This window comes from Lutra lutra, chromosome 7 (assembly GCF_902655055.1).
Source record: "Lutra lutra chromosome 7, mLutLut1.2, whole genome shotgun sequence".
NCBI classification, from domain to species: Eukaryota; Metazoa; Chordata; class Mammalia; order Carnivora; family Mustelidae; genus Lutra; species Lutra lutra.
In genome coordinates this window covers 131,263,360-131,281,480 of record NC_062284.1, presented here as the reverse complement: position 1 = coordinate 131,281,480, position 18,121 = coordinate 131,263,360, and the positions used below count along the sequence as shown (strand labels likewise).

General features: G+C 53.0%; 1 protein-coding gene and 1 long non-coding RNA gene across 3 annotated transcripts in view; both read left to right on the top strand.

Annotated features, from left to right (window-relative positions):
- IFT43 (intraflagellar transport 43) overlaps positions 1-5,546 on the top strand; it is an 80,767-nt gene extending 75,221 nt beyond the window's left edge. For both annotated transcript variants that reach the window (XM_047738200.1, XM_047738202.1), the window contains exons 6-9: positions 4,170-4,242; positions 4,492-4,567; positions 5,024-5,086; positions 5,273-5,546. In XM_047738200.1, coding sequence (XP_047594156.1) covers positions 4,170-4,242; positions 4,492-4,567; positions 5,024-5,086; positions 5,273-5,392 — 332 coding nt within the window. In that variant the 3' untranslated portion in view covers positions 5,393-5,546. The remainder of the gene's footprint in view (positions 1-4,169; positions 4,243-4,491; positions 4,568-5,023; positions 5,087-5,272) is intronic.
- Positions 5,547-7,463: 1,917 nt separating this feature from the next.
- Positions 7,464-12,833, top strand: LOC125105095 (uncharacterized). Its single transcript, XR_007128805.1, has 4 exons — positions 7,464-7,671; positions 9,640-10,038; positions 10,281-11,974; positions 12,084-12,833. It is a non-coding gene; the product is annotated as an uncharacterized LOC125105095 (long non-coding RNA).
- Positions 12,834-18,121: the final 5,288 nt, after the last annotated feature.

The window sequence follows — 18,121 nt, the reverse complement described above, 5'->3', positions numbered from 1 at the left end:
GCTGGGAAGGATAGAAGCACGTGGTGGCACCTGGGAGGGGTGGGGGCGGTCTGGGTGAGGAGGCGCTGCCTGCCTGCGGGGCTGAGATGGAGGAGAAAGGCCCCCACTCCCGGGGCCCTGGAGGCATCCTAGCCCTCCCGCCTTGCTCCCCTTTCTTGAGACTGTTTGAGGTCCTCCATCACCTCCAGGAGTCTGGGTGAGTTAAGACATGGGCAACAGGGCTCTGGCATCAGTGCACTCTTTCCATTCTGTTCCATGTGGCCTTGCTAGAGGGAAGTAGCAAGTGGGGGCATAGGGGGAGGGAGGGTATTTCAGTGATTTGTGGTGATTGGAATCAAGAGAAGTACCCAGAAATGGGGACAATGAGTCTCAGGCAGAGTAACAGCTGTCCAGGCTCATCCCTCTGCGAAGAAAGCACAGTGGGTAGAGAGGATGAGCTCACGGGTTATGGTAGGACAGAGCTGGAAGCCTGGCACTGTCTGTTATCAATGATCATAGGTCATGAAGCTGCCTTCTCTGCTGAGCCTCACTGTTCTTGCCTGCAAAATGGGTGAGACTAAAGGAGAAGATGAAAGTAGAGCCATATAGTTTCTCCCAGGCTCAACACTTTATCTGTTAATTATGCACTGAACACAGTGATGAGTATTTTTTTTTTTTTTTAGTTATTCATTTGACAGATAGAGATCACAAGTAGGTAGAGAGACAGGCAGAGAGAGAGGAGGAAGCAGGCTCCCCGCTGAGCAGAGAGCCCGATTCGGGGCTCGATCCCAGGACCCTGGGATCATGACCCGAGCCGAAGGCAGAGGCCTTAACCCACTGAGCCACCCAGGCACCCCAGTGATGAGTATTTTATAAAGACGATTGCATTTCATACTTACGGTGACCATGTGAGGTGGGTGTAATTATGATTCCCGTTTTACAGGTAAAGCAGCTGAGGCACAGAGAGGCTAAAGTCACGCAGCTGGTAAAGGGGAAGCCAGGATTGAAAGCCAACCTCCCTGTCTTCTGAGCCTGTGCCCTTAACCATGGCGTGGGCGTCCTGCCTATATAATTAACCTACTCACTGTTTCCGTTCCCGTTCTTCCTCTTGGTAGCACGAACAAAATGAGAATGAAGTTCCTGAAACTATTAATTTTTTTAAAGATTTTATTTATTTATTTGACAGAGATCACAAGTAGGCAGAGAGGCAGGCAGGGAGAGAGAGGAGGAAGCAGGCTCCCCACTGAGTAGAGAGTCCTATGTGGGGCTCGATCCCAGGACCCTGGGATTATGACCGGAGCTGAAGGCAGAGGCTTTAATCCACTGAGCCCCCCAGGCACCCCTAATTTTTTTTTAATAGTGGTAGCCTTTTCAGCGAGAGCAGACCCCCATATTCCTCTTCCTGGCTGTTAAAATCAGATGCTATTTAATTTAATTTAATTTTTTTTTTTTTTAGTCTGAGCACAGTTGACAAAGAAGTGTTGTGTTAGTCACATTCTGAGAGTTCAGTCTGACATTGTGAATCAGCCTGGGTCCCCAGTCCAGACATGCAGGTCAAGCAGTGGTAACTGAGATGTCCATGTAGGTAGTCTGGTGAAGCAAATTTCTCAGGTCCATTTTCTTTTTCTAGGTTTGTTCATGGATGTGTGTGTGTGTGTGTGTGTGTGTGTGTGTGTGTGTTGAGGGGAAAGTGGGAAGGGGAGAGAGGCAAGACGAAAATTTCCAAGAACAAATTACGTAGACATAAGCCCTTGTCCATGGGAGGAAACCAGGAACTGTGAAATTGTGAAGTTCTTTGAAGTTTGCCCCAAACCCGCTCCTCGGCCACCTGTTCCATGGGGGCCGGGAGTTGGACGGCCCCACTCCATTGCGATGGCTCAAGCTGTCACTGCACCGGAATGTTCCAGCTCGCCTCCGCCTGGCTGTCATCGCTGGCTCTGTCCCACTCAGGCGGTTCACCAGGTTCTGTTGGGCACCAGGCTTCCAATTAGAGAGAAATCCCACTGTGTGGCCAGCCTCACCAGTGCCACTCTGAGAGGTCCCTTTGCCAAGGCCCAGGCTGACCTCTGATCTGTCACAGATGGGCCAGTCCCACACTCCTTTGTGCGCATTTGGAGGAGAGGGGTGAGGCTGAAGAGGGAAGCCCACGGGGAGTCCGAGTGGACATTGGGCAGCAGTGCAGTTCCTCAGAGCTGGGAGACGCTGGGCAGAGTTGACAGGACCCAAATGCTAGTGCTGTGGAGGGAAAGGGGACTTTGGGAAGACCCTGTCTTGAGCCCCAAACCCAGCATGGGGCCTCCTCTTACCACCTTCTGAATATTCATCTCAGGCTGGACTCCACACCCGAGGAGAGACAGGAGCCACTAACTGGCTCCTTCCAAAACTGTCACCTTGCTGATGGCGCGTGGCACAGCCGGCTTCCTCCCTGCCCAGCCGCAGGCTCCACGCCATCTCTGCAGCCTGGGAGCCCCGCTCGGCCCGGGCTCAGGGACGGTCCTGTCAGCAGCTCTCACCATGGACGGTATTAATCACGCAGAGCCAGAGTGAATGAGAAAGCTAAATTCCGATTAGCATAAGAGATAGAATCTTAGAGAACTCCTTCTCTAATTCCCCAGCAGGACGGAGAGAGAGACTCTGAGTTCTGCACAGCTGCTCTGTGGACAGAGGACTGGCTGAACGTGGTTCATTATTTTGGGGGTGGCGTGCATGTGTTCTCTATCTCCCCTATCAGCCATTTCTTTTCTAAGCTTCTTTTTATTCATTTTTATTCATTTATTCATTTTTGTTTTTATTTATTTTTATTATTTATATTTTATTTATTAACCATCCTCTTTCTCTCTCGGTCTTGTTTTCTGTGTCTCTGTCTCTCCCCCATGCACTTCCTCCCTCTCTTTTCAGGTTCAGTATCTGTAACTCCCTAGTCAGGAGCAACGACCAAAGCTCAGGCTCGACCTTGACATTTCTATACTCGGCCGTAGTTGGCCTAGAGCCATGGCAAAGCCTAAAGAACGAATAGCCGAAAAGTGGCAGAGGTCTTCCCAGATGTTCTTGGAACGATGCTGCGTGTCTTAAAAATAAAATTGAATTCAATCCACGGAAGCAAAAATGAACGGTTTCTTCACTGTTCTGTCCTCTCTGCGGTGTTTCCCCCCTTTATTGTTTGCAGTTGGATTGGGAATTCTAGGATTCTATCTCTCCACGTGGCCTTTTCCCCCGACCCCTTCTCTTTTTGAACTCCAACTGGTTAAAGCAAACAGAACCCCGCCTCTAGCCAGTGATGCTCATGTGGAAAAGGAAGTGCTACTTTAGGGGGTTAGGTGGTGCCCATGACAAGACAGGCTATTTCCAACAAGTCTTCACCATTACATTGCTATCTCTTGGCTTCTCCATTCACATGACTTTGTTCGTCTGATGAGAGAAGTGGCCTTGTGTGTCCTCCTGTGTCTTCCTCTGTCTGCACTTCTGCCTCATATGGAGGGTTTGAAGAAGGGAGAGATCTCTGTGACACACAAGTGTCATCTTTAGAATCAGCATTGTTGATTCTACCAGATCTGGCAAGTGGAGACTCCTGGGGACACCACTGGGGAGCCGTTCATATCCTTAGGTGTAAAGTGTCCTTCAGAGTCAGGCTCAGGGCCCTGACAGCTATGATGATGGCAAGAATTCTGATGAGCTAATGCACGTGTGGACTTTGGTCATGAGGCAGTCGCTCATAGTGATGTCCAGGTCATGTCACTGCACGTTCCTCTGTCTCTGGCCAGGCCGGGCTCATTCACCGGCTCCTCCAACACAGACTTCCCTGAGCACAGACTGGGACTCTCTTCTCCTTTCTTTACATCTCTCCTTGGGAGAGCCATTCCAAGGGCTCCTGAGCTGGAGAATACATCAGGATCGCCAAAGAAATCTTAGGAAAAAGTACAAAATCCTGAGCCCCACCCAGGAGATTCTCCTCCAGCAGGTGCTGGGGTAGGGCCTGGGATTCTGAGGTCTGCCTTTGACTTTGTGCTTCAGGACCACACAGCCCAAGCCTGGGAATCCCTGGAGGCCAGAGACTGTGTCCAAGTGCCCATTCTACTCCCAGCCCACAGCCCCACACCTGGCTCATTGAAGGCGATAAGTAATAAACAGAGAAGTGGGCCAGGTCCCTCCCTGTCTGTCCTGCTAACCTCTTGCTTCTCTTCTCTTTGCAGATATCCCTGTTATTCCGGATCTGGAAGAAGTACAGGAAGAAGACTTTGCTTTGCAGGTGGCCGCCCCTCCCAGGTACACTGAGCATGAAGTTAGCAGGAGGCAGAGAACATGTGAATTCATACATTCCAAATCCCATGTATAGTGGTGCTGCTCCCTGAGTGGAGATCGGGAATTTCTGGTGATGGGTTCCCGTTTTGCTAGGCATAGTCCTTCCATTTTGGTCCTTCCCAGCTACCTAGGAGGCTCTGGGGATGGTGGCCCCATGGCTCTCCTGGATCTGGTCCCACCTGGGGTTCCACCTCACCTTCTCTCTTTATACAGCGTCCAGGTAAACCGGGTGATGACCTACCGTGACCTTGACAATGACCTCATGAAGTACTCAGCCTTCCAGACCTTGGTGAGTGGAAACAGTTTTCACCCAGAGGGCAGGCTCCAGGCAGCATCTCCTCCACAGGGCTCTGAGGCCGCCTGGCGGGGCCATTGTCCTCGGGTATCTGAGGTCCCTAGACCCAGCCTACCCCAGTGTCTCCCAGGGCCAGGATCCCACCCACCTCCATGGCTGCCCACTGGCATTGGTAGACACTGTGGCCCGGTAGATCTGCCGCTGTCATGCCCTGCCCTCTTGCTGTTGACCTTCCTGCAAAGAATGCCCAGCCTGCAGGAGATTATGGTGGTCCTGCCTCCCTTGATGGCTGTGTGGTCCCCTCACATTTTTACTCTTTAAGGCGGTTCTGCAGGTCTGGGTTGGGAAGCCCCACCACGCACACCCTGACCCACTTAGCAAGAGATGGTTGTCCGGAGGTCCCCTGGGGTGCACAAGCTGGTGTATGTGTTTGTTTGTTTGCATTCGCAGGATGGGGAGATTGACCTGAAGCTCCTCACCAAAGTCCTTGCACCAGAGCATGAAGTCCGAGAGGTAAGTAGCCACAGGATCTCCTTCTCCGTGCTGCGTCCTTCCTGCGACCGATTGGCTCCCCAGCATGAGCGCACCCTTCCTGTGGCCCATGGGGTGGTGGGGGTGGGGTGGGGGGTTCAGGGGAGGTCGGATGTGACGGAGGGAAAAGGCTTCCTTCCTATGACCCAGCAATACCTCTTCTGGCAGGACGATGTCAGCTGGGACTGGGACCGTCTGTACACCGAGGTATCCTCTGAGCTCCTCACCGAGTGGGACCTGCTGCAGGCAGAGAAGGACGAGCCCGTGGGACAGCCTGCGCATCCCTGAGCCCTGGGTCAACAGCCTGCTCTCCCCACACAGAGTCATTTCTGCTTTGGACTTGAAGAAAAGGCCAGAAGCCTAAACCTAGAGAAGCTTGCAAGCAGCTTAGAACTTTTCTATGCAATATTTTGTAATAAAAATACTTATTTTCAGTAGACCACATGGGATCATTCCGTTGTCATAAATTACTTTATTCTGTGGCCATCTCTTCCATTTCTTTTCAGCACCTCTTGGAAAGATTCGTCAAGAGTGAAGGAGGGCGGCTTTTGAAGGTTCTGACAGGTACGCCAGCGGCCGTTGAAGAGCGTGAGGGAAAGCTTGGCTCAGGGAGACGAACGGCGCTGCTCCTGGATGCTGTTTGCTCCACAGGGGCCACAGCATTTGCCCGGAACATCCATCTCCTTGTGAGCACCTGGACACAGGGGTCCGGGAGGTTGCCAGCTGCTAGGTGCCGGGGTCCAGGGAGGGCATGGTGGGGTGTCGCTTACGTCAGCGAAGCTGCACCATCTTCACGCTGGCAGGCAGCTTCGCTGAGGAGACAGCAAGGAGTGGGTGTGATAAGGTGACCCGTTCCTCACGGTGGGGTCTGGGGGGCTTTTATGACAACACCCCCCCTTTCTCCTTTCTTCTCACAGCCCATGCCTGGGGCTCCCCAGGTGTGCCCTTCCCTTCCGCCCCAGGTTCGCTGCTGGTTCTGGTCAGCGGGGCCCAGCTTGGCAACCCCAAACGTTCCACAGAAGCTCTCTCCCGGGGAGCCTGGGACTCCCTCTGACCTTTCGGAGACGTAGCTGCCTGTCTCCGTTGCTCCCCCAAGCAGCATCGCTGTTTCCAAACTGTGCCAGTATCTGGAGCAGAGCCCAACCTTCTTTCGAAACAGAGACATCTTTTGTTTTTGTTTTTCTCACTTTCTCCCCCAAGACCTGTCATCTGAGGACAGGGACTCTCCCTGCCCACCTCTCCTAGATGCCACTTTGGGTCCAGCCCACCCAGGCTGGCAGCTGTGGACTGAGCCCCACTCCGCAGCCATGGGGCGGCCATGGGGAGAGCTGAGAGCTGCTCTTATCCTGCCTGGAAAGCCCTTCATTAAAATTCAGTAAAACAAAGAGGCTCAACACTTCAAAAACCCACTGGGGGGTTATTTTTGTATGACTACTCGTGCCCTTCCCCATTGAGCCCGGAGGTCTCAAGAAGCACCAATGAGACTGCGCAGCTGTTAATTATAAACTAAGGGATTTAGTGGCTCTGGGCCCCCTTTTCCTTCTTTTCAAGAGTCACACTTTTAGCTCCGATGGCTCCCCCTTTGAAATAATTCCCATGGTCACTGAGAAGTGTCCGCCCATTCTGGTTTTTCTTGAGCACCATCCTGAAATCCGAAGGAGAAAGGTATTTCTCGTACCTTAACTACTGACCAGTTCAGCTGCTTTGGGACGCTGATAAACTTGGGAGGGCTGCAGCCAGCCTGAGCAGGTGGCTAGGGGTTGACTTCCCTCCTCCCTTTATTTTATGAGAGTGACAGCAACAAGGTCTCCTGTGGACTGAGTCCTCACCACAGGCCAGGCACTGGGCTCGGCACATACGCGTGATCCCACTAACTACTCACAACCACCCAGTGAAACACAGTTGCTGTTACCCCATTTTACAGATAAGGAAACAGGCTCAGAAAGGTATAGAGATTACCCAAGATAATCCAGCTACTTAGTGGCGGAGCTGGAACTCAAGACCAAGGTATCTGACGTTGCTGTGCTTTTAACATTTGTGTAAAAAGGAACCTTCTGGTGCCTTCAGCTGGGGGAAGTAACCTAGTGTATAGCAGGCAGAATTAGCAGTGTACTGGGAGAAGCTGCCTGCCACCGCCCTCCACCTCCCAGACCACGCATCCCTCCTTTGCATGGAGTGACCACAGGACAGAGCGTACAAAGCCTCCCAGGATGACTGGGCTCCAGAGTCCTGGCCCCAGGGAGGTAAGGATGAAGCCCACAGACCCGGGTGAGGAGCAGCTCGAAGTCAAATAAGCTAAGCCTGGCCAAGAGTCAGGTTCAGGCCGGGGATGGCCAAGTGTCCTCTCACCTGTCTGGGCTTCATCCTTTCCATAGCCTTCAAGTGCCACACCTCGAGAGCTCCTGGGCATTGACAAGGTGTCTCAGACCTTATGACCACCTGGTTCTTACCCGACCCCTGAGCTACCTTTCTTATGTTTCATCCAGCGGTGCCACCCAGCCCAGACTTCAGAGGGCCTCCCCGGAAGAGGGCTCAGGAGGTATGACCAAAAGGACCCGCGGCTACAGGTACCCACACTATGGTTTTCCGCAGGCGTGTCGAGGAGTCACGGGACAGGTCTCTGTGGCCACCTCCTTCATGGGGCATGTTGACTGGCCCCTCAGCCACTTCTCCTAGGCTGGCTCATGTCACCTCTGAGTGGGCCCGAGACCTCCCAGCTGGTCTCTGACAAAGTCTCCCGTGGGGACCTTGGCTTTGGGCATTAGTTGCAGAGATGCCGTTCATAGGCTGGGCAGTGGTGGGGAAGTTTGCTCCCTCATGAGATATGGATTGCTGCTCTGTACGTGCCCGGCTCTGTTCTAGGCATGGCAGAGAGAACACTAGACAAGCTGAACTCCCTTCCCTCGTAGCACTCACTTCGGGTAGGGTGGGGGAGGGACGGACAAGTGGGTCAAACACACAGCGTGTTAGGTGGTAAGGGTGCCCTGGAGAAAAACAAAGCTGGAGCAGGGAGGGACATGCTAGGTCAGGGGCTGCGATTTTTAAGTGGGGTGGTTAGGGGAAGCCTCACAGAGAAGGTGACATTTGAGCAAAGACCTAGAGAAGGTGCAGGGGGAAGAGTAGGGGCAAGACAAGGAGCTACAGAGCAGTGTCCCAGGGAGAGAGGACAGTACTTGCAAAGCCAGCAGGCGAACAGACACCTGGCTTGTCTGAGTAGCAGAGGCGGTCGGTGTTCCTGGGTGGAAGGGGCATGGGGAGAGGAGATGCTCTGTCTTGCCGTGCCCATGGTCTCGGGATACGTGGGGCCCACGCCCTCCAGGGACACGCGCACTCTCGGGCCGCCTCCCCCTCGCCAGATGGCCTTTAGAGAGAACTCAGACTGCTGCCTGGGCCTCCCAAGCCCCAGCCTGGGAGAAGTGGAGCACAATAAGCTCTATCTGCCATGAACCGGAGGTCAGGAGGCCACTGTCCGCACCCTGCCCGGCCCTGTGTGGGGCAGACGGGGCGGAATTGTTGGGCCCCTGCATGCAACGCTCCCCGAAAACTCACAGCTCTGATGAAAAGCTCAAGAGAGAAATTCATCTGGGCTGCGCCTTGGGTCATCTCTATCCCTGGTTGTTGGCTCATCTTTGCTGGACCCCGGGGCACCCCAGACAGGCTTTATTTAGGTACTACATGCTCCAGACGGAAACTGATGCTAGCACCTGCTCGGTGTTGCTTGATCCAAATGTGCAGCTTACGTCAATCAGGGCCTTTCTTGCGTAGTGGTCGGGGGGCTCCTGGGATCCCCGGGGCCGATGACCTGAATGAAGGGTAGTATTTACTACAGCAAGATAAGGAAGCTTAGCCTCCTTTGCTCAGCTTTGCCCAAGCGGCGCTGTGTGTTTCTCTCACAGCCCAAAGAGTCATTGGGGAATGGATAGCTGGGTGAAAAGGGAGTGTCCGGAGAGATGGGGATAGGGGGCAAGGGGCAAAGAACCCAGATTCCAGAATCATGGAAGACCTGGGTTCCAGTCTGTCTCTCTCACTTGGTAGCTGTGGGTCCTTGAGTGAGCTGCCTTCCTTTTCTGATTCTGTTTTCTCAGCTGTAAAACGGTGATGATATTAGTATGAGAATAGGATTAGGATGATATTAGATGATATTAGTGAGATTAAGATATCACTCTTAAGATAGTGATGCCCAGTGAAAGCTGAATTCTGCTAGATTTTAGAACTGGATGGGCTCCAAAAGTGACCATAGGGAAGGTCCCACCGGATATGTTACTGCAACGAACCTACACTCTGCCGGGGACTGTCACCCTCATTTCCCCTCGTGCATTATTTCTTAGCCATGGATAGAAGAATGGTTTGGCAGGAGGTTTTTTGTTTTTATAGCAGTTTTACTAAGGCACACTATGCACGCCTTCAGAGTCACCACCGAAAACACACAACTCAGTGATTTTAGTAAATTTACCAAGTGGTGCGACTGTCACCATAATCCTGTTTCAGAATATCGTCATCACCCGACAACAACATTCCCTTGTGTCCCTTTACAGTTAATCCCAGCTCCCGCTCCCAGCCCTCGGGAACCACTGATCTGCTTCCCGACCCTATACATTTGTTGTTTGTGGAAACTGCATAGAAATGGACTCATGCAATATGCCATCTTCTGAGTGTGGCTGCTTTCACTTCCCACGTTTTCACGGTCCAGCCACGCCCTCGCACGTGTCAGTCCTTTGATCTTTGTTCCGTGGAACCCCGCCAGACGGAACCCCGCCGGACGGACCCGCACCGCGGTGTTGGACCATGCACCCGTGGGCGCACGCTTGAGTTGTTTCTTGTTTGGGCCTCTCAGGAATAATGCCCTCTGCACAGGCCTGTGCGTGTGTTTGTGTGGACATACGTCTTCGTTTCTCTCGGGTAGATTCCAAGGAGTGAAATCACGGGGTCATCGGGTACGTTTACATTTAACTTTTTTTTTTTTTTTCACTTTCTTTAAAGAAAAACACTGTGTAAAACTTAAAGGTTAAAGAGCAGACAGAACAGTTGGAGAATTATTTATGTTTAACTTTGCAGAAACTGCCAGACTTTTTCAGGGCAGCACTTCTGTCTGCAGGTGCTTTCGGGTATCAGGATTAATGAAGTAGTTGATTTGTTTTGCTTGTTTGTTTGTTTCCTTTCCTTAACTTTTTCAAAGGTGGCGGTGAAGTTTATACTTGGCCCAATCTCCTGATTCCTCCCTCTCTTCCTCCTTCCTGTCATTGAGCTTACCTCTGTTTTAAGAATGCAGAGCTCTTCTCTCTGTGCCCCCCTCCTCTGCCCCAGCCTGGAAGCTTCTTCAGGGTAAGAAGGGGGTGTTGTTTGAGTTTCTGTAAAGCCTTGCCAGGAGTTTAACAGTCAAATAAGACATGGTCCTGACCCCAAGGGGCTCACAAACTAGTAGAGAAACAGACAGGTCTCATCTATGTTTTCAAAGCCCTAGTTTTGAAAACCTCAGAGGCTTTCCAGATGGAAGCACCCCACACCATCCATTGCAAAGTGGAGATGAAAGCAGGAAGATAGGGAACTTGGAGTGTCCACCGGGAAGTACACAGGTGGGGCTGGTTTGCTTGGAGCAGGATCCACAAATGGTAGCCCGGGGGCCAAATTCAGCCTGCCACCAGTTCTTATAAAAGTTTTACTGGAACGGAGCTTTGCTGTTTTGTTTACATACTGTCTGTGGCCACCTTTGTGCTATGAGAGCAGAACTTAGTTGTGACAGAGACCATGTGGCCTGCAAAGCCTAAAATATTTACAGTCAGGCTCTTTACCGAAAGATTTTGCCAACATCTCCTTAGAGGAAAGAATGAAGATGACAGATAACAACACCCATGTGCTCCCACAGTTCGGCTGCGTGGTGATATCCAGAAAATCAACTGCAGGAACCGTGATCTGAATCAGATGTAAGGAAAGACTGGACGGGTGGCAAGGTTAGGTGGTAACCTTCTGGCTCCTCAGAGAGACAAACTTCCCTTCGGAAAAGGGAAAAAGAAAAAACAACAACAACAACAACAAACACACTTCTCCACTCCAGCACAGTTGGGACATAAGCTATCTGGAGACAAAAAGCTGGGAGGGGTGACTCTGGATTTCTGGGCCCTTCGGTCCTCTTGGAGATGTAGGGAAGGAGGGTGTTCTCTGGAAGTCAGATACTTTTGGCGCTGGGCTCAGGATAATGAAGGGGCAGTCCAGTGGAGGGGGGCTAGGAGCAAGGGAGGAAGAAAAAGGCCAGTTTTTCTTTTGGCAAGATAGATATCAGAACGCGAGGGTGGCGGGAGCCAACAGAGGAAGCGGCCGGGCCCTCTTGTGGCTATGATGGAGTGAATTAATTCCCGGCATATGTTCCCGGCATCTGTCGTGGTGGCCTGGACCAGAAGGGTCAGCAAGAGAGAGAGGACCCTGCCAGGGCTGAGCATTAGCCCAGAATTCCCGGGCTGCTGGGGCTCTCGGCTCCCACAGAACGATGGCTGGCCAGCACGCCCAGGAACATCTGTTGCAGCTGTGGCAGGCAGTGCTGTCTTGGGAGGAGGCCGGGGGGGGGTCCCCTCCACATGCTCACTGCAAGTAAGCACCTGCCTGTGAAGGGGCTGAGAGAAGGCCTGTAAGGGTCCTGCAAAAGCGCTCTCTTCCAGATCTCGGCTGCGGTAGATTCGCATGTAAGCATGATGTAAGCAACAGTGCTGGGAGAGGCAAGAACGCAGAGATCTTGGGATGCCCTCCGGAGTACCAGTCCCTGAAACCCCCCGGGTGCTGTCTGGGCTTCTTACTGCAGAGTGTCCTTCGGGAGTCCGAGATCCACGGAGAGGCAGCCGCACAGGAGGGCGTGGTGGCTGGGAAGGCAGACGACGCCAGGTTCGCTTTTCTGCTGCTCCACGCTGTACCTGCACAGCTTTGCACGGGGAGTCTGTGCGGTGGTGTCCTCGTCTACAGAGTGAGGTCGAAAATCATTACTGTCTCCTAGGCTCTGGGGTGATCAAACGGCCTGCAACACATCAGGGGTCTGGCACAAAGGAAGCACTCAGTGAGGGGGAGCTCTGATGACACCGAGGGACTGTCAGTGGTCACGTGTTGCCTCCAACAGAAGTCATGGACATTAGGCACTGAGGGGACCTGTGTGGGCGTCTACCCCAAGGTCATGAACTGGAGGGCTGTGGGCTAACCTTGGATCAACCATACAACGTGTTTGATCGGGCCTATACACTTTTTAAAAATCACTTCGTTAATTATCAGCATTAAAAATGTTAAGGTTTCACATTAAACCCAGATTTCCGGCTTCTCTGAGGAAATGAGGGGATGTGTCCGCGCTGGGGCCACGGCTCGTATGGCGGTGATTGGCTTGAGCAAAGAAGCAACAGCTCCTTTAAGTAGGGGCAGTTCAGCGCGCCCCCCACTCCCTCCGCACTTCCAGGTGCCGTGGGCTTCTCCTCCTCGGGTCAGGACGCCTGACCCTGTGTCCAGCAGGGATCCGAGAGGAGTTTGACCGGAGTCCTGCGGTAGTCCTAGGCCAGCGACGGGTGAGCCCTCTGCCCTTAGTCAAGGGCAGTTAAACCGTTAAACTGTGCTCTGGCACTCGTGGTGTCTGCTGAGGAACAGCGTCCGTCTCAGCAGTCAAGAAGCGGAGGTTTGTCACCTTCTTTCTGGAGCAGCCTCTGGTGCCTCGAGCGCACCACTGAGGCACTGGGAAGCTGGGGGGAGCCGAGGCTTGCAGGCTGCAGGGGCGGGAGCGCGCCCACACCCATCAGGCAGGAGGGTCTCTGTGCTGTGCTCAGGAGGAGGGACACCCCCGAGGGTGCCCCACTCAGCTCACCCTTCCAGAGAGAGGACACAGTTAGTGGACAGCCTCCAGCAATGGAGCTTTCGGGGTCTGCCCCGGTGTGCTGACAACACCCAGCCGGTCACTTAACCTGCTGGTGGCAGAGGCTCGCCATTCCCAGCCTGCACGACTCCTCTATGACAGTCCTGCTTCCAGCACTCTCCCTGAGGCCGGCTAGGACTTTCTCAAGAGCTACCCAGTGGTCTGAGACTCTGACTGCCCAGTCCTCCCTCCTTCCTCCTCTCTTTTCTCTGGTGACAGACCTTCGTCACTCCCTGGAGGCTTTCCCTGCGACTCCTGCTTGGTCCCCTCTCTAGCTTTCACAGGCCTGAACGACTGCGTGTCTGCTTCCTCAGGGGTCCAAACAGTGGGCCTGCGGTGGTCCTGCGAGACAGGGTGGGCCCATTCCTGGGCAGGGCTGAGGAGGGGTGTGGCCTCTTCTGCAAAGCCACCTGCCTCAGGAGCCGGGGTGGCTCCGCTGGGGTGTGGGGTTCCCGGAGAGGGATAAAAGGAGTTTGGCCAGAGGTAGTTTCCTCCATCACTCATTCGTTGGAAATGAATCCAACCGAGGGGAACCGGCAGGCATTTGGCAAAAAAGAATTTGGTTTCCTTGCAGCAGGGAGAGGAAACAGCTCCCTGCACCCCTTTTTGTTTTGCTGAGGTTGGGCATGAGAAAACTGTGGGTGGCTTAATGGGCAGAGAACGGGGATGTCCTGGCACAGCAGGCCTGCTGGGACACAGGATGTGCCCTCCAGGGAACTACCTGTTGCCCATCAGGATCAGGGGGCATGGCCTCAGAGGGTAGGAAGGGAGATGGAGTCCAGGCAACTGTACCCCAGACTTTGGCGGGGCGGGGCCAGGTAGCAAAGGCCCCTGAGCTATTCTGGCGGTACTGGTGGTGTGTTCTCAGCTGGCAGAGGGGAGTCTGTGGCGGGTGGGTGGAGGGCCAGGCATTCTTATGGAAGCCCAGTGGACAGAGCTACGCTGCCCCTGAGGCATCGTGATGACCACAGTGTTCCTGCAGTTTTAAGGACAAAGACCGTGAAGCAGCAAAGACCAAAAAAGAAAGAGGCCGCATGAGATGTCTGGGTGGCTCAGTCGGTTAAGCACCTGCCTTTGGTTCAGGTCACAATCCCAGGGTCCTGGGATTGAGTTCCACATTGGGCTCCCTGCTCAGTGGGGAGCCTGCTTCTCCCTCTGCCTCTGCCTCTGCCTGCCTCTCCCCCTGCTTGTGCGCACTCTCTCTCTCTCTGACGAATAAATAAAATCTTGAAAAAACAGAAAGATGCCTCGCAGGGCATAGATGACAGAGACAATACTTAGTAGGGGAAGCTAAGCAAAGAGAAAAAAAAATAGTTTAGTTCTTTGAATAGAGAACAGACCAAAATCAAAACCTGGGTGGGGCAGGCAGGACGGGGGGCGGGCGGGGGGGGACAGTGGTGGCAGAAGGGCAGGAGGGAACTTTCTGTGGTGATGGAAATATTCCCTAGCTTGACTGTGGTGGTGGCGGTTACATGTCTGCTTGTATTTGTAAAACTCATCAACTGTCCACTTAAAAAAGGATAGTTTTTATTGTGTGTAAGTTAGACTTCAGTAAACATGACTTTTAAAAAGATTCTCCCTGGGACGTCTGGGTGGCTCAGTTGGTTAAGCAGCTGCCTTCGGCTCAGGTCATGATCCCAGCGTCCGGGGTTCGAGTCCCACATCGGGCTCCTTGCTCAGCAGGAAACCTGCTTTGCCTGACACTCTGTCTGCCTGTGCTCACTCTCTCTGACCAAAAAAAAAAAAAAAAGAAAAAAAGATTCTCCCTGTCACCAGTCACCATCCGAGGTACACGAGGTGGAGGAGTCTGTGTTTGTCCCACAGCGTCCCCCAGGGCCACGGCGCTGGGCAGCCTGGCTGTCCCTGAGAAGCAGGCCAGGAAGCAGAGATGCCCTACAAGACCCCTTAAGCCCCGGAGCCCCCGCCTGGGGGGCTGGTCAGACTCCAGGGCAAGCTTTTACCTCTTATCTGCAGTTTAATTTTCCATGATTTTCCATGAAAGGAAAGTCCAGTAAATTTGACGATTGGGGACAGCAGATGGTCCAATTTGAAGTCAAACACGGACATCTGGAACTCATTTTTGACATGCTAATGGATGTCTGCAGAGCCCAGAATGAGGAAGGACACAGAGAACCTTGAAGACCCAAGACTGTTCAGAGAAGATAAAACCCCAGAGAGAGCAAGCTGTGCCAGCTCGTGGGTTGCAGTAGTTCTTTGGATGGGGGCATGAGCAGGGCTATAAAAACTTCCGATGCCAGGCCTTTGAAAAAACATTTTCTTTTTAAAAGCTTCAAATGTGGGGCGACTGGGTGGCTCAGGGGGTTAAAGCTTCTGCCTTCGGCTCAGGTCATGATCCCAGGGTCCTGGGATCGAGCCCTGCATCGGGCTCTCTGCTCAGTGGGGAGTCTGCTCCCGCCCCCCGCCACCTCTCTGCCTACTTGTGATCTCTGTCTGTCAAATAAATAAATAAAATCTTTTAAAAAATAAATAAATAAAAGCTTCAAATGCTATTTTTAAAATACTATCTGTACTTACACAGTAAATACATATTCACTAAATTAAAAATTATATCCCTGAATATAGTGAAAACTCCTTTTCACTCTGCTCTGCTCCATGCATTCCAGACGCCTCCCCAGAGGTGTCCCTCGCATTCTTCCAGATGTTTCAGTGCATTTACCTACACATGGATGTACAAACAAAGACCTAGAACTCGGCTTTATTTATGTAACTGGGACCCTTCTGCAAGTATGGCCTACATTTTGCTTTGTCCACTTAGGAACACATCCTGAACTTCTGTCTCTCTTCCTCATTCTTTTTTTTTTTTTAAGGTTTTATTTAAACCTGTCCCCTCACTAGCCCTTCCACACGGGTGGTCATTCAGACTGAGCCTGGTACCTCCCACCGGGGACTGCTGAGGGGCCCTGCTCCACCCCAGCTCTCCCTCACCTCCAAATTCCTTCTGCTGGACCGCCACCAAGCCCCTGAAAGGACACACAGCTCTCCTACCCATCCCAGTGCACCCACTGGTAAGGAATGGCAGACAGAACATTAGTCCTCCGGGGTAGCTGCTCCAGGGCAGTGGGAGCCTGAGGGGGACAAGACAGTGAGGTCACAGGAAGAAGACATTGGTAGCCCGTGGTGGGTCAGAGGAGGCCTGGCTTGAAAAGAGGCCAGTCTGTGTGTGGGAGGTGGGGGGCCTGGTGTCATATTTAGTATTAAAGGGGAAATCAGAGTTAGAGTTTCCTGCAGGCCTTTTGTTCGTCTGTTTTTAATGCACCGGTGAGTGCTCTGTGGCCAGGCGCGGTGTCCAGTGCTTGTTGCCAAGACAGTTTGGTGACTGGTTACAACCAAGAGCTAAGTCCCTGCATGGTCCTTGTTAGCTTTGTGTCCTTGTTCCTGTCACTCTGCCTCTAGTAATAGTGATACCTAATGTTTGCGAAGCTCTTACCAGATACCAGGCAATGTACAAAATGCTTTCTTTTTTTTTTTTATTAAGATTTTAATTATTTATTTTAGAGACACAGCACGCCTGTGAGCAGGGCCGGGGGGTGGGGGCTTGGAGGGGAGGAAGACGGAGAGAATCTGAAGAAGACTGCTCAGTGGGGAGTCCCACACAGAACTCGATCTCAAGACCCTGAGATCGTGACCCGAGCCGAAAGCAAGAGTCAATTGTTTAACCGGCCGAGCCATTCAAGAGCACCTACAAAATGCTTTCTGTACATCATCTCCCTCCATCTTCTCAACTCTTAGGAGATGGGTACTGAGTCATGCCCACTTTGGCAGTAAGATCACCTGAGGCTCAAACCTAGGCCTTTCTTGTCTTGTGCTCATGAAGCATCCAGTGAGATGAGTAATGTCCCTTCCTGTTTTGTGTGTCATCGGTGTCCTGTCGCTTCCTCCTCCTGACTGGGGGTACAGCAAGGTTCTGTCCTGGCAGCCAAGGTCTCCCTCAGTAAGTGCCGGTAGTTGGCTCCTGGAAGCTCTGCCCGTTGATTCCATACAATGGGAGCCCTGGGGATAGGGCGTTCTCCCTTGGGGACAAGGACCGCCAGGTTTTCTTCTTGGCCTCCTTTAAGTGGGCTGTTCGAAGTGTTTTCCTGGAGTCTAGGAGCAAAATGAGAACATCTGCAACGCAGGGTTTCTCAGAGGTGGTCATTGGCATGGACCACCTGCGTCAGATGCGTCCACAGAGCTTACCAGATACACAGGTTCCCACCCTGTGCCGCTGGATTGGAGTCTGTGCAGAGAAGACCCGAGAATACATATTTTTAAACCAGCGCCTTCCCAAACCCCAGCCCTATGCAAGAACCTTGCCCAGGCTGTCGTTGGCACTTATAGCATCGGCTGAAATACTTCCTTTGCCCTTTCTGTAGGAATAGCCAATCTTGACAACTCCAGAGTGTCCTAGGAAAACCAAACAGACCTGTGTTTTTTTGGCAAGATCCAGCTGAGCGGAGAACACTGACTGGAGGAGTGGGGCAGGTCTCACGCCACCCCGTCCGCCCCCGTCCCTGCCTCCTCCCTCGGGTTCCATGGACATTTAGTTGTGAGCACCGGTCAGAGGAGATGGTAATACTTGTGCCTGTCGGCACTGGCGCCGGGCTGCCAGTGGCCACCTCCTCCCTGCATCGGGCCCATGGCTCTGTGGGACTTGTGCAAAGGGCCTCCGTTCACCTCCCTTCCCCCTCTACTCTCCGTCCTTTGGCAGCTGCTGCCAGATGTGTTTTTGGAATGACCCAGAAGGGAAACGTGCCCCTTCCTCCAGGCTGGCATGAGATCAGCGTCTCTCAAATCGTAGTGCGCAGACCACCCACACCAGATCCCCCTAGGGAGGCTTACAAAACACAGATGCCTGCCTTCCACCCGGCCCTGGGCAAGCCGGGTCCCCAGATGGGGGGAATCAGAATTGCCGGGGTTGGGCCTGGGGATCTGCATTTTAAGCACAGGGCCTTTGGGTGCACTTTAGGCATTATGGCCCACACTCGCCTGGAGGAGAGAGGTTGAATGTAAGTTTAACTGGGCTTAGGTCAGATCAGCCTCTTGGGTCTCTGGCATCCCTGAAAGAAGTGGATCCTTTCCCCAGCCCCGAGCCACCCCGGCAAACTCGGCTCCCGTGGCCTCACCCCACCGCGAGGGCAGCAGGC